This window comes from Fimicolochytrium jonesii (assembly GCF_025526975.1).
Source record: "Fimicolochytrium jonesii strain JEL569 chromosome Unknown EV422scaffold_29, whole genome shotgun sequence".
NCBI lineage: Eukaryota > Fungi > Chytridiomycota > Chytridiomycetes > Spizellomycetales > Powellomycetaceae > Fimicolochytrium > Fimicolochytrium jonesii.
In genome coordinates this window covers 113,535-126,170 of record NW_026515696.1, presented here as the reverse complement: position 1 = coordinate 126,170, position 12,636 = coordinate 113,535, and the positions used below count along the sequence as shown (strand labels likewise).

Below are 12,636 nucleotides of genomic sequence, written 5' to 3'. Positions count from 1 at the left end.
AGCATGAAGGCCCCGGCGCTGGTAACCTGTTCCTGTTGAAGAAAATCCCTTCATCTCATGACAAGGTTGCCAGCGTCAGAAAGCATTTGTGCAGCATCGGCGCGTAGAGGGATGTCGCCATGTCCGGTTGGAGTAGACGACCCCTAGCTAGCCGGCGAGCTTTCTTCCCAACGGCGGGTCAGCGGCATTACTGGGTTACCATAGACGGACTATGATCCCCTGTAAGCGATCAGACCCGAATGCATCTGCGATGGACGTCCGCGGGCCCCCGTTGAAACCCCGCGTCTCGTGCTGCTCACGGAGTGTAGTGTAGTGTAGCGTGTGTAGTCTAGGAAACGACCTCGTCGCACTATAAAAGACGACGGCGATGCATGCTCCCTTTCTCTTCACCATCAATCCATTCCGCTTCTCCCTCATAAAATTGTAACCCCTTCCATCCGCACCATTGGGCAGGTCCCTGGTCGTACTAGAAATCTCTCATTGTTGTTCATTCCCTCGACAATCACCTAGACGCTTCACGACAAGATGTTCTCGTCCTCAAACATCCGCTCCTTCGCTGCTGCTTCGGCCGCCATGCTGCTGGTCACTGGCGTCGCCGCCGCACCGGCGCCCCTCGCTCTCGCCAACGCTGGAACGTTTGTCGATGATGTGTCCCAATGCCCGATGCTCGCGCCGCGCGCCGCACCGCCTGCAAACATTTCTGGTGTGTACTCAATCGTTGTGCGGGAAGTTCACGAACCTTACTCACGCATTCAATTTTCCGTAGACGTACGAATCGACGACATCAAAGTCGTCATGGCCTTGGGAGACAGCATCACCGCCGCTTTCGGCGCCCGCGGCTCGAACTGGGGAGTTCCGTTCACCCAACTCGACGAAAACCGCGGCATTTCCTTTGCCTCCGGCTCCGACGCCGGCGCCGTCTCCGTCTTCAACTTCGCCAAGCACTTCAACAACAAAGCGTACGGCGGAAGCTACGGCAACCACCTCGTTGAAGTGTGCTACGGCCAGTTGTGCCCCGTTTTCGAATGGAGCCCCCAAGACGTGCTCAACGTCGCGCTGTCTGGCGCCAAGTTCGAGAACCTCGATAAGGAAGTCAATCACTTGATTGATATCACCAGGAACAACAAGAACGTCGACCTCCAGAACGATTGGAAATACCTCAACCTCCTCATCGGCGCCAACGACGTCTGTGGATCATGCACGACGCCGACCACATCACAGCAGTACGATGCTTACATCCGAAATGTGCTTGAGAAAGTCCGCAAGAACATTCCTAGAACTATCGTCAACGTCATCTCGCTGTTCAAAGTTTCGCAGATCTGGGAGCTCACGAAAAGGGACCCGCACTGCATAGGCCTGCGAATCGCTGGGTTGCATCTGGAATGCACATGCGCTCTATCGTTGGGGGACACTCTGCTCGGTGTGCACACCCGCAAGATTATGGACGACCAGATCGATGTGTGGAACGCGCAGCTGGTCAAGATTGTGGCCGACTATAAGAACAAGTACAACGACTTTGCCGTGATTATGGACCCTGGCGTCGGTGCCGCTGACTTGGTGAGTGATGCCAGAAAGAAGGATAAAGGTAAGCATCATCGACTCACACTTTAGTTCTTGTTCCATCAGCGCAAGTTCCCCAAAAACTACATCTCCGACCTCGACTGCTTCCACCCCAGCGCGGTCGCCCACGCCTACGTCGCCAAGTTCGTCTGGAACAATCTCTTCCTGGATTCCAGGAGCAAGGTCACTCCCATGGACGCCGGCAAGGCGGTGCAAATTTACTGCCCGACTGAGAACGATCGCATCCAGGTCGCTTGAGGCATCATGGTCTTGCAAGCAGATTCTAGTTCCCGACGGTGCCATGTATGATAGGATCCCTAATGCTCTCTATCTTTGTTTACAACCTGTAATAACCATCAATCGATCGATACAATGTGCATGATAAACATACATCAAAGGTGCTCGAGATCTATATGACATTGAGCCCGACATTTATGAACGAGTAGGTGGCGACGGAACCCATTTCGAGAAGGGCTGCGACAACGACGCAATAGAGGTCGGCTTGCTGATGAAATCCAACCTCCTCCTCGTCCATACAATACGTTCCTCGTCCAGACCAGATGCGTGAGATCATTCAGCAAGTCAAAACAGAGGGCAGTGAAGGCCATCAAGACAAAGACGCTCTCCGACAGATTATGACAGCGCGTACCTGCAAGGGAACTGAGATGTCATTCCCACACACAGAGGCGTGTGATTGGCTGGCTGGCTAGATGTCCTGGCCAGTTTATTCTGCATGGAGGCGTGTGATTGGCCGGAGTTTCTGCTTCGAGGTGCGTGATTGGCTGGCCAGATGGGAAGCAGATCTCGCCATGCTGATCTCAAGAGTCTGCCCTTTTGCCGTCGAATAGCCCGGGTCTCCAATGGGCTCAGCTTGATCTTGAGGGCTTGTTGCCTGCAACAGAACAACTCTTAGAACATTCACTGTCTCATTCGGGTCCCTCCGACTCATTCTCTCATAAATCCTAGCTAGTGCTCAGTTGTGGATTATCAAGAAGCCCGCTCAACCCCGATACCCGACCGACCGAACAATGGGCTCCGACCAAAAGCCCAAGAAGCTGCCCTGGGGCATAGACAAGCCCAAACCGGGGTCTGTGAAGGTATGGGTGTCAGGACGAACCACAGAATGTGCTCTTACGCTAGGAAGTTACTTACCCGCCACAATGCCCTTCGTATAATTGCAGAAGATCGCAGACACCAAGCTGCAAGCATTCTCTGTCGGTATCAACAAGAAGACAGCGTTTCAGAAACAGCAAGAGGAGGCTGCGTTGCGGAAGAAGGTTTGTGCTTTGGTCGGAACATTTTCTCGAGTTCACGGTTCCGTGGCAAAATTAGGGTTGCTGATCACCTTCGAACTCTGATTCAATAGCAAGAGGAAGACGAAGCAGCAAAAGTGTACGCCGAGTTCGTCGCCTCATTTGATCAAGATGCCTCAAAGCCAAAGGGATGGGTAAAAGGAGGCGTCATTATGCCCAAAGGGGTCTTTGATTCCCATGAGGTGGAAGAGTCGAAGCAACCGGCAGCAGCCAAACCTACGCTGTACATGCCGCAGCCGTTTGTGAAAGCCAGTGCTGCTGTCGATGCTACTGCCCCGAAGTTGTTTGTGCAGGAACGTAATGCAAAACCGCTGCTGGACGAGGATGTCGAAGTGAGTAGAGCTTGGGAAAGATGGTTACATAAATGTGTGAATTCATGAGCTAAGAATCACGCCATCAATTTCGTAGCGGAATGTGCCAAAACCACAGCGGAAACGAAACCTCGACATGTTCCTGGAAGAGCTGAAAAGGGATCAAGAAGACCGAGACGAACGCCTGCGATCAAAACATGCACGTCACGCCGCTTCCGGCGTCGACCAAATGTCCGATTCGGGCTCGTTAACTCTACGAGCGGGTACGGCTACAGATTTGCGGAGTAGTGCACTTTGCGTGATGGAGAGAGAGGGAGGGCAAGCATGCCTCTCCTACCCCTTCCCCCCCCCCCCCCAGTTGCTTTTCTGTTGTGGGCAAGAAACGAACACAATATAACTCACGTTACGTACCCCGCAAACCAATGACCAGCATTCGAAGAGCGACCGGGCTCCCACGACACCGGTGACCCCGATACGACCAACCTGTATGTCGGCAACATCAACATCGCGGTCGACGAGGATCTCCTGTGTCAAGAGTTTGGACGGTACGGGCCTATTGCCAGCGTCAAGATCATGTGGCCGCGCACGCAAGAGGAGAAGGAACGGAACCGAAATTGTGGGTTTGTGAGCTTTATGACCCGCGAGGCGGCGCAGGAGGCTTTGAAGAACTTGGATGGGAAGGATTTGAGGGGGAATGTGCTCAAGGTTGGGTGGGGCAAGTCTGTCACTTTGCCTCCGAAGCCTGTATATGGTGAGTTGCTGGTTTCATTTTCATCCGTCGAGATTCGAACACGCGTTCTCAACCGCAATTTTGGGAACAGTGCATCCGACGGCGATGAAGCAAAGCAGAGCGCCTTCCGGGTATCCATTCAACGCGCAACTCGGGCGATCCGTAGGAGGTAAGACATAGGCCCTTTTTCATCCGGGTCATAAGCATCACTGAAACAATACTCCAATGGCAGGATTCGGCGCTGTCCCCCCTCCCAACGCACTCAAAGGCGCGCATGCCGTTCCCGCCAAAGGCCGTCTAGACGTGGAGGTCCTCCCACCCGCGGACCGCGAGACCACCATGATCATCCATCGATTCATCGAGCGGGTGGTCAAGCACGGACCTCACTTCGAGGCGTTGATTATGGACCGGGAGAGGGACAATACGCAATTCGGTTTCTTGTTTCAGCATGATGTGCGTTTTCCGTTTTGTTTCTCGTATGTGTGCATCCACCGAGTGTTGATGGACTGACTTTGTGGTTTTCTTCGTAGTCGCCTGAGCATGTATATTATCGCTGGAAGCTGTACTCGATCCTACAAGGCGACCGGCCGAACAAATGGCCCACGGATCCGTTTGAGATGTTTGATGATGGGATCGTGTGGACACCGCCAGAGGTGCCTTTTGACGATGATGTAAGTTCTTCCCATCCCGGCGTGCCTCTGAAAGCCCCCCTGATCTCGTGAATGCTAACATGGTTACCCGCTATGACCCGCAGGTGCTCAACAGCGACGAAATCTGGTCGTCCACCTCCGACTCGGAAGACTCCAATTCCGAGTCCGAGCAGCCTCGCTCGAAACCCAAACCCGGTCGCAACAGCACCACCACAAAAGGCACTCTCCCCCCCAAATCCCGCCTCCGCCTCGAATCCATGCTCCGCAACCTCACCTTCGACCGCCACCTCATTGGCCGCAGCATGGTCTTCTGCCTCTCCCACGCCCTCGCCGCCGACGACGTCATCTCCACCCTCATCAAATCCCTCCTTATCCCGCAAACGCCCATCTTCCCCACCAAGATCGCGCGGCTGTACCTCCTCAGCGATATCTTGCACAATACCGCGACACCGATACCCAATGCGTGGAAGTATAGGATGGGGTTTGAGAAGCGGCTTGTAGAGGTTTTTGAGCATCTTGGGGAGGTGAGGAGGGGGGTGGGGAAACGGTTACGGCGGGAGCAGATGAGACGCGCGGTGTGTGAGGTGCTGGGTGTGTGGGAGGGGTGGATTGTGTATCCCGAGGAGTTTGTGGAGAAGTTGAGGGAGGCGTTCTTGAGGGATGGGAATGAGAGTGAGGATGCGGTGCTCAAAGGGAACGAGGGACACGCATTGAATGACAGCCCCACCACCACCAAGCGCGAGAGCCATCCCGAAACTGCAGAGGGGGGCGTGACCGACACCAACGGCGGGTTTGTCAAAAGCAAATGGACATCTATCGACTCCCAGCCCGAAGACGACATGAATTCCAATTACCCCGCTCCCGCCACTCTCCCCACCCACTCCAACGACAATAATACACCAACCCCACCTTCCTCACTGCACGTTTCGAACATCAGCTCTTCTTCGTCTGCCTCCTCAACGCCGAGCGAAGACGGCGTTTCGACTCCAGTCGAAATCGAGGAGATTCGGAATGCGAATGGGAGTGGGAGTGGGATACAGGGTGGAGGGTGGCAGCCTTTGGACGAGGAACAGGCATCGGATGTGGGTGTGGGTATGGGAGACGAGGTGGATGGGCGGCGGGAGGAGAGGCAGGTTCCAGTGCCGGTGGGAGACGAGGATGAGGAAGACGATATGTTTGCGTAGATTTGTGTGTGTGATATGCGGGCTTCTTTGCCGCGCTTTTTGGAGTTTGGATTGGCTATGTTGAAGAACAGTTACTGTACAAGCGTTGGGAGCGAGGCCATGATTTTACACTTACTTGGTGTTATGCCGGGAGACGCGAGGTTCTAGAAGCACGCCATACGGCGCGGTCAACCTCGCTACCCGTTCCGTTTTGCTGCCCGTTTTGGCGCCATATACATACAGTACATTCGAACTGTAGCCGTATTCAACATGAACCCAGAAGTTTCCTCTCCGCAGGATGAGGTGGAGGAGCTCGTCAAGGGACATCTATCCGAAGCGAAGCTGGTGAGGAGCAGGAAGGACTGTGGTCAAGCATCGGAGTTCGGCGATTGACTGGGTTTCCATAGGTTGCGATAACAGACCGCAGTGACTTGTCGTCGGTGCAACTACTCGAGATGAAGGTCGACACCAGAAAGACGAGTCTAGGGACGCTGGGCAAGCTCCTGCCTGGACTCCGCCATCTCAAGCTGAATAACAGCTATATACCTTCCATTCGGTTAGTGGCCGTACTCCGACTGTTACCCGACTGCTCCAAACAACTAAATCTGGGCGCTGCATATTTGGGTTTGTAGAGACATCGGCTCTGGCTACTTGAACCTAACTGTACTGTGGATGGCACGCTGCGACATGACTGACCTCGACGGCATCGATTCCATGTCCAATCTTGAGGAACTCTACCTGGCACATAACGAGATTGCGGATATCAGCGCGTTAGGGATGCTGGAGAATCTGCAAGTTCTGGATTTGGAGGGGTATGTTTCTAGTCTTGCGCTACTCAATCACCAAAAGGAAGGGAGGGAGCACCTCTCAACATCAACGGCCATGCTAAATTATGTACAGCACAGAAACGCGATCGAATCTATGGAACAGATAGAATATCTAGCGCTGTGTTTGTCTTTACGGCAACTGACCGTCACGAACAACCCAATACGACTCGAAAGCGATCCCAATGAGAGTGCAGATGATGAATGGGGAGTGGAGCCGAGAAAGTGGGCTATGCGGCAGAGGGAGCTGCGGTGGAATCTTTGTTCGGCGTTGCCGGGGTTAAAGATCTTGAATGATGTGCGGATAATTGAGGCTGATCGGAGAAAACCTGAGGTGGAGCAGGTTCCTGAGCACGAGGGAGGTTAGTTTCTTGTGATCGTGCAGCAAGCATTTTTGAAGCAGAACCTCATCTCATACCGCGATATGTGACAGTGACAGAGCTCTTGAAAGAGAGGCCAACGGCATCCAAAACGCGACGCCCCAGAACGAGCACGGGACGGCCATCAAGTGCCTCCAAAACGTCGCATACGCGGACAGAGGACGTGACAAGTGACCTTACCCATGGCTCCGGACAAATCATGGCCGGGAACCCTGTATTGTATTTGAGGAGTAGACGGACGAGGATTGCTTCGCGGGAGTCGGGGCTTGCGCGGGCCTCACTGACTGCAGGGACGGTGGATTCGATTTCTCGAGCACATGAAGAGGCGACAGCGGGGAAAGGTCATACCGTTACCGATTTCGATGCAGATGACACCGATCTCCAAATGCCGGCGTCAGATTCGACGAGTACACGGTTAGCCGCAGTTGAGCCGTCAAGGGCATCACAACTATCTGACGGTACTCGATCAGAACCACCCGTAACGCCTACCCTTCCAGCCAATGCACCATCCGCACCGAAGCACCCACATCCCCCAATAGCCCCGCCAACACGAAACCCTCCGCGCACACCGTCCGCCCGCCCATCCACCGCCGAGCCAACAATGTCCGCCAGCATGAAGTTCCGCCTCCACCGCTACCGCTCAATATCTTCCACAGACGAAGCCCACCGGGACTTCTCCGGACCGCCGCATCCTGCACACCGGAACACCAACAGCGCCGTCGACAAAACGACCGCGAAGGAGCCCTGGCTTTGTTGGGATGGCCCGATTGTCACGGAACCAATCGCGCATCAACCATCAGAGCCATTGCGGCCGCGGCCACCTGCGAGGCCTAGGAAGGTGGGACAGGGACATGATGCCTCCGCCACTGACCGCGCGGATATACAAGGGGATGCAAGCCGGGGACATAAGGATGTGCATTTTTATGCTCGGGTGTCATCGGATGTGGTGTGGACTAGGCGACGGCCGGTGGGGATGCCGGGGTTAGGGAGGAGACCGGAGACCACTATGATTTGATGGACTGGCATTTGAATATATACTATCTCTGCTGCTACTGCTTCTTCGGTAGTGTTACTCTCAGATCTCATCAACGTGCGTCCAGCCACCGTCACCGACTCCCAGCGACATGGTCTCCATAACAACTCTGTTGTGGCCTAACCCTAACCCTAACGCTCCACGCCGGTAGCAATGCTGTTATTGGCTGTTACTCGTGGGGGCGAGTTGCGGAAGAGGGAACGCCAGAGGAACACACAGCAAGTGACTCACGCGATTCATCCCTCACTTAACCCTAACCCCAACCCTAACCCTAACCCTTATCCCTCACCCTTCCGCCCTCTACGCCGCTCCCATAAAAGCAACGCTCCCATAACACTCGGATTTTCCCACGAACCCCGCCCGTGATCTGCACCCACCGCACAGACATACACTCATACATAGAAGAGACTGACACAGAGCGAACTGCTTAGACGATAGAGAAGACACGCAGAATATGTCGCAGCATATCCGTAACGTGTTTGGGGATGTTGGCAAGGAGGGTAGGTTGTGGGGAGGGAACAGGGAGGACAGGGGGTGGCAACGTAGTTCAGAGTGTGGGGCAGACGAGGATACGAGGAGTGTGTGCCGTGGACGAGGGGCGGGGCGGTAGTGGGGGGGGGGGCCCATTGTATGAAGAGGATGGGATCAAAAGGGATGCTGCGAGTTTGATTGCGGGGTTTGGATCTCGGGAACATTTTCTTGAGGCTAACGAATGTGTGTATCTTTCTCTCGAACTTGTAGCACGCCCTGTATTCGTGGCCTATGTGACCGCCGGATACCCTGAGCCGAGCGATACGGTTGATGTGTTGTTGGCGTTGCAGGAGGGTGGGGCTGATATCATTGAGTTGGGTGAGTTGTGACATGGTGATGGGTACCGACAGCAAGGGTGCTGCGGCGAGCGAAACGAGGTTGGTGCGCTTGGAAGCTGAGGATAGGAAGGGTGACTAGAGGGAACGAACGCTTGGAGCGGGTACGAGGCGAGTTCGTATTGTGTCAATGGCGCGATACTCCCTCGCTTACTCTTGGCGAGCACCGGCGAGCGTTGGGATATTTTGCGCTTGGCGCACCGCAGCCAAACCTTGTTTTCGCGAGAATATCGTATTGCACAACCCTCGATTTGCACTCGCCTCGGATGGATTGGACTTGCTAGCTATGCATCGCTAGGAAGTTTCTCGTATTCCTAACTCCCAACAAATTCCCACAGGTGTCCCCTTCTCCGACCCAATAGCCGACGGCCCCACAATCCAAGACTCCTCCTTCACCGCTCTCTCCCACTCCCCCCCAACCGACATCCTCCACTGCCTCAAATACGTCGAACAAGCACGTTCCCGCGGCCTCCGCGTCCCCGTCGTCTTCATGGGCTACTACAACCCCTTCCTCAGCTACGGCGAAGAGAAACTGATGCAGGACTGCGCGCGCGCGGGCGTCAACGGGTTCATCGTCGTTGATTTGCCACCCGAGGAAGCTGAGCGGTTCAGGGACCATGCGAGCGAGTATGGGTTGTCGTATATCCCGCTGATTGCGCCGTCCACCACGAGCAATCGGATTCAGCATCTGGCGTCGGTTGCGGATACGTTTATTTATGTCGTTTCGACTTTGGGGGTTACCGGTGCACGCGCTGCGGTTTCGTCCGATCTGCCGTCGTTGATTGAGCGGATTCGACAGTTTACGAAATTGCCGTTGGCGGTTGGGTTTGGTGTCTCGACCCCGGAGCAGTTTAGGGAGGTTGGCGCGAAGGCCGAGGGTGTTGTTATTGGGAGTAAGATTATCACTACGTTGAAGGAGGCTGGTATGTGGCCGCTAGATGTTACTGGTGTTGGCACTGAGACGCGGTGTGTGTACTAACTCACTGTTCGCGATCCCCCCACACAGCCCACGGACACCGCGCAAACGCCGTCAAAGACTTTGCGTCCAAAATCACCGGCCGCACCGTCCTGCGACCAGGTAAAAAAAAACCCGTCCTCCCCCAGTCACTCCCACGTCACATTACATCCATAATTCTCACATCCCCCTTTACACCTCGTAGAAGAACCCCATGCCCACTCGGACACCCCGCACCTAGCCTCCGTCCAGGAATCCGGTCCCGCTCCCGCACAAGCCGCGACCGAGACGGTCAGGGCCATGGCACAGGGTGTCGCTCAGACCGCGCAGGGAGTTGCTCAGACGGCGCAGGGGGTTGCGGAGAAGGTTTTGGCTGCTGCCACGCCGACCGCGCAGGGTGTGGCTCGGACGGCGCAGGGTGTTGCGGAGAAGGTTTTGGCTGCTGTGAGTTGTTGTTGTTGTATTCTTACTCCGTGGAAGTCGAGAAAACTGAAAACGTGTCCTCTCCCACCCCTGCGATAGCCTGTCACGGGAGCGGTCACCGGCACCGTCAAAGAAGTCGCACACGATGTTGCCGAGAAGGTCAAGACTGCCGTAAGCTTCCCCTCCCTCCTCCCCCTCGATTCCCACCCCACTCACACTTCCCCCACAGGTAACAACCCTCAAAACGGGCCTGGCCGCGCGTTTCGGCACCTTTGGCGGACAATACGCGCCCGAAGCCCTCGTAGACTGCCTCGAGGAGATTGAGCGGGAGTATATGAAGGCGAAGGAGGATCCGGAGTTCTGGAAACAGTTTAAAGAGCTGTATCCGTTCATGGGCCGGCCGAGCCCGTTGCATTTGGCGGAGAGGTTGACTAAGGAGGGTGGTGAGTTGGGATATAAACACATTAGGGTTTCCATGTGTCGCATGATTGAACCGTGATTTTTTTTCCAGGAGGCGCACGCATCTGGCTCAAACGCGAAGACCTCAACCACACGGGCTCGCACAAAATCAACAACGCGATCGGCCAAGTCCTCCTCGCCCAACGGCTCGGCAAAACCCGCATCATCGCCGAAACCGGCGCCGGCCAGCACGGCGTCGCCACCGCCACCGTGTGTGCCAAATTCGGTCTGGACTGCACGATCTACATGGGCGCTGAAGATGTTCGCAGACAGGCTTTGAATGTGTTTCGGATTAAATTGCTGGGCGCGAAAGTCGTTCCTGTTACGAGCGGGAGCAAGACGTTGAAAGACGCAATCAACGAAGCCATGCGGGATTGGGTCACCAACGTCTCCACAACCCACTACCTAATCGGCTCCGCAATCGGCCCACACCCCTTCCCCACCCTCGTCCGCGACTTCCAATCCGTGATCGGTACCGAAACCCGCTCAGAGTTCCTCGCACTCAACAACAAGCTCCCCGATATGGTCGTCGCCTGCGTGGGCGGGGGGAGTAACGCCATTGGGATGTTTCACCCGTTTGTAAATGATCCGACCGTGAGGATTGTGGGTGTTGAGGCCGGCGGGGATGGAGTTGAGACGGGACGGCATTCCGCGACTTTGAGTACGGGGAAACCGGGCGTGCTGCATGGGACGAGGACGTATTTGATACAGGATGAGAAGGGGCAGATTGTTGAGACGCATAGTATTAGTGCTGTATGTACTGATATCTCTGTCACTATTAGATGTTGCTGTTTTGCGATACTCAACATCCCTTCCGATTTGTTTTTAGGGCCTGGATTACCCCGGCGTCGGCCCTGAACACGCCTTCCTCAAAGACTCACTCCGCGCCGAATACATCCACGCAACCGACGCCGAATGCCTCCAAGGGTTCCGTCTCTGCTGCCAGCTCGAAGGTACATTTCATCCCCCCATCCCCCATCTTTCTACTGTTCTCCCACGCCACGCCACCCCACCTAACCCCCATACCGCCTCCATTTTTTTCCAGGCATTATCCCCGCCCTAGAATCCTCGCACGCCCTCATCAAAGCGATCGATCTTGCCCGCACTCTGCCAGCTGATAAAGATATCGTGGTGTGTTTGAGCGGGAGGGGGGATAAGGATGTGCAGAGTGTTGCGGAGGCGTTGCCGGTGTTGGGCGAGAAGATTGGGTGGGAGTTGAGGTTTGAGGGTAGCAAGTGAAGATAGTGGCGGATCGAACAACTTTCTCACAGTGAGAGCGTTATCGGGTGCCCCTGAGTGAGGGCGTCCAACGCTTTGAGCGTCCTTTGTGTTTTCTTATGGAGATTTGCAAGATTTTCCCACACTCCCTTAGTTCCAGTTCCGTTCCCTTTATTGTCTTTTGTTGTTATTTGTATCTCGACCATCTTACATTCATAGATCATACATTCTTCCACGCACGCATCGTGATATCTAAGAATTCCGGGTCGCAGTGGGCGCAATGTACAGATCCCTCGCAAGAAGCTGGCTTCCCTTCTAATTGAAGTGAGCGTCCTATAAGCAGGATCCCTTACTGCGAGACGGTCGGATACGCGTCGAGTGATGTCACTCATGACGCGCGAAAGCGAAGTGCAGCGCAAGGGGTGGTTTTTACCGCCCTCAACGGACAACGGACATCGATGTGGAGAATCTGCTTGCTAGTGGCGCAATAAGTTTTTTCTTGGTTCTTGGTTTTTTCCACTCAATGGAAGGTTGTATAAAAACGAGCAGGATGTATCGACTTCAGCAGCTCCAGTTGGCCATTGCAATCAAATCCTCGAATCAATCCAGTATCAATACACCAACCTACGTACAGTAGCAACAATAATCAACATGTTCGCACAAATCACAAAGCGCACATTGGCCCGAAGATCTCCCGCCACCCAATCGATCTTCCCATCCTTCACCCGCAGCTATGCGACCGCGGGGTACG

At 54.8% G+C, this 12,636-nt stretch overlaps 4 protein-coding genes across 4 annotated transcripts; all 4 read left to right on the top strand.

Annotated features, from left to right (window-relative positions):
• Positions 1 to 265: 265 nt before the first annotated feature.
• Positions 266 to 1,885, top strand: EV422DRAFT_229073 (uncharacterized protein). Its single transcript, XM_053065537.1, has 2 exons — positions 266 to 1,557; positions 1,627 to 1,885. The coding sequence occupies exons 1-2, from the start codon at positions 526 to 528 to the stop codon at positions 1,816 to 1,818; spliced, it is 1,224 nt and encodes a 407-aa protein (XP_052922219.1). The 5' UTR covers positions 266 to 525; the 3' UTR covers positions 1,819 to 1,885.
• Positions 1,886 to 2,388: 503 nt separating this feature from the next.
• On the top strand, positions 2,389 to 5,914 carry EV422DRAFT_622733 (uncharacterized protein). The gene is made up of 9 exons (XM_053074186.1): positions 2,389 to 2,657; positions 2,742 to 2,837; positions 2,927 to 3,205; positions 3,282 to 3,447; positions 3,615 to 3,935; positions 4,006 to 4,083; positions 4,147 to 4,367; positions 4,445 to 4,585; positions 4,669 to 5,914. Exons 1-9 carry the CDS (start codon positions 2,589 to 2,591, stop codon positions 5,746 to 5,748), a joined length of 2,451 nt encoding a protein of 816 aa, XP_052922218.1. The 5' UTR covers positions 2,389 to 2,588; the 3' UTR covers positions 5,749 to 5,914.
• Positions 5,805 to 7,946, top strand: EV422DRAFT_604830 (uncharacterized protein; the record flags this gene model as incomplete). The annotated part of the gene is made up of 5 exons (XM_053073765.1): positions 5,805 to 6,072; positions 6,135 to 6,283; positions 6,360 to 6,539; positions 6,633 to 6,913; positions 6,985 to 7,946. The coding sequence occupies exons 1-5, from the start codon at positions 5,998 to 6,000 to the stop codon at positions 7,944 to 7,946; spliced, it is 1,647 nt and encodes a 548-aa protein (XP_052922217.1). The 5' UTR covers positions 5,805 to 5,997.
• A 306-nt stretch (positions 7,947 to 8,252) lies between these two features.
• Positions 8,253 to 12,377, top strand: EV422DRAFT_542086 (tryptophan synthase beta subunit-like PLP-dependent enzyme). The gene is made up of 10 exons (XM_053071248.1): positions 8,253 to 8,464; positions 8,706 to 8,813; positions 9,169 to 9,753; positions 9,837 to 9,908; positions 9,991 to 10,229; positions 10,308 to 10,379; positions 10,438 to 10,651; positions 10,720 to 11,420; positions 11,497 to 11,620; positions 11,713 to 12,377. The coding sequence occupies exons 1-10, from the start codon at positions 8,419 to 8,421 to the stop codon at positions 11,904 to 11,906; spliced, it is 2,355 nt and encodes a 784-aa protein (XP_052922216.1). The 5' UTR covers positions 8,253 to 8,418; the 3' UTR covers positions 11,907 to 12,377.
• The last annotated feature ends 259 nt before the right edge of the window (positions 12,378 to 12,636 follow it).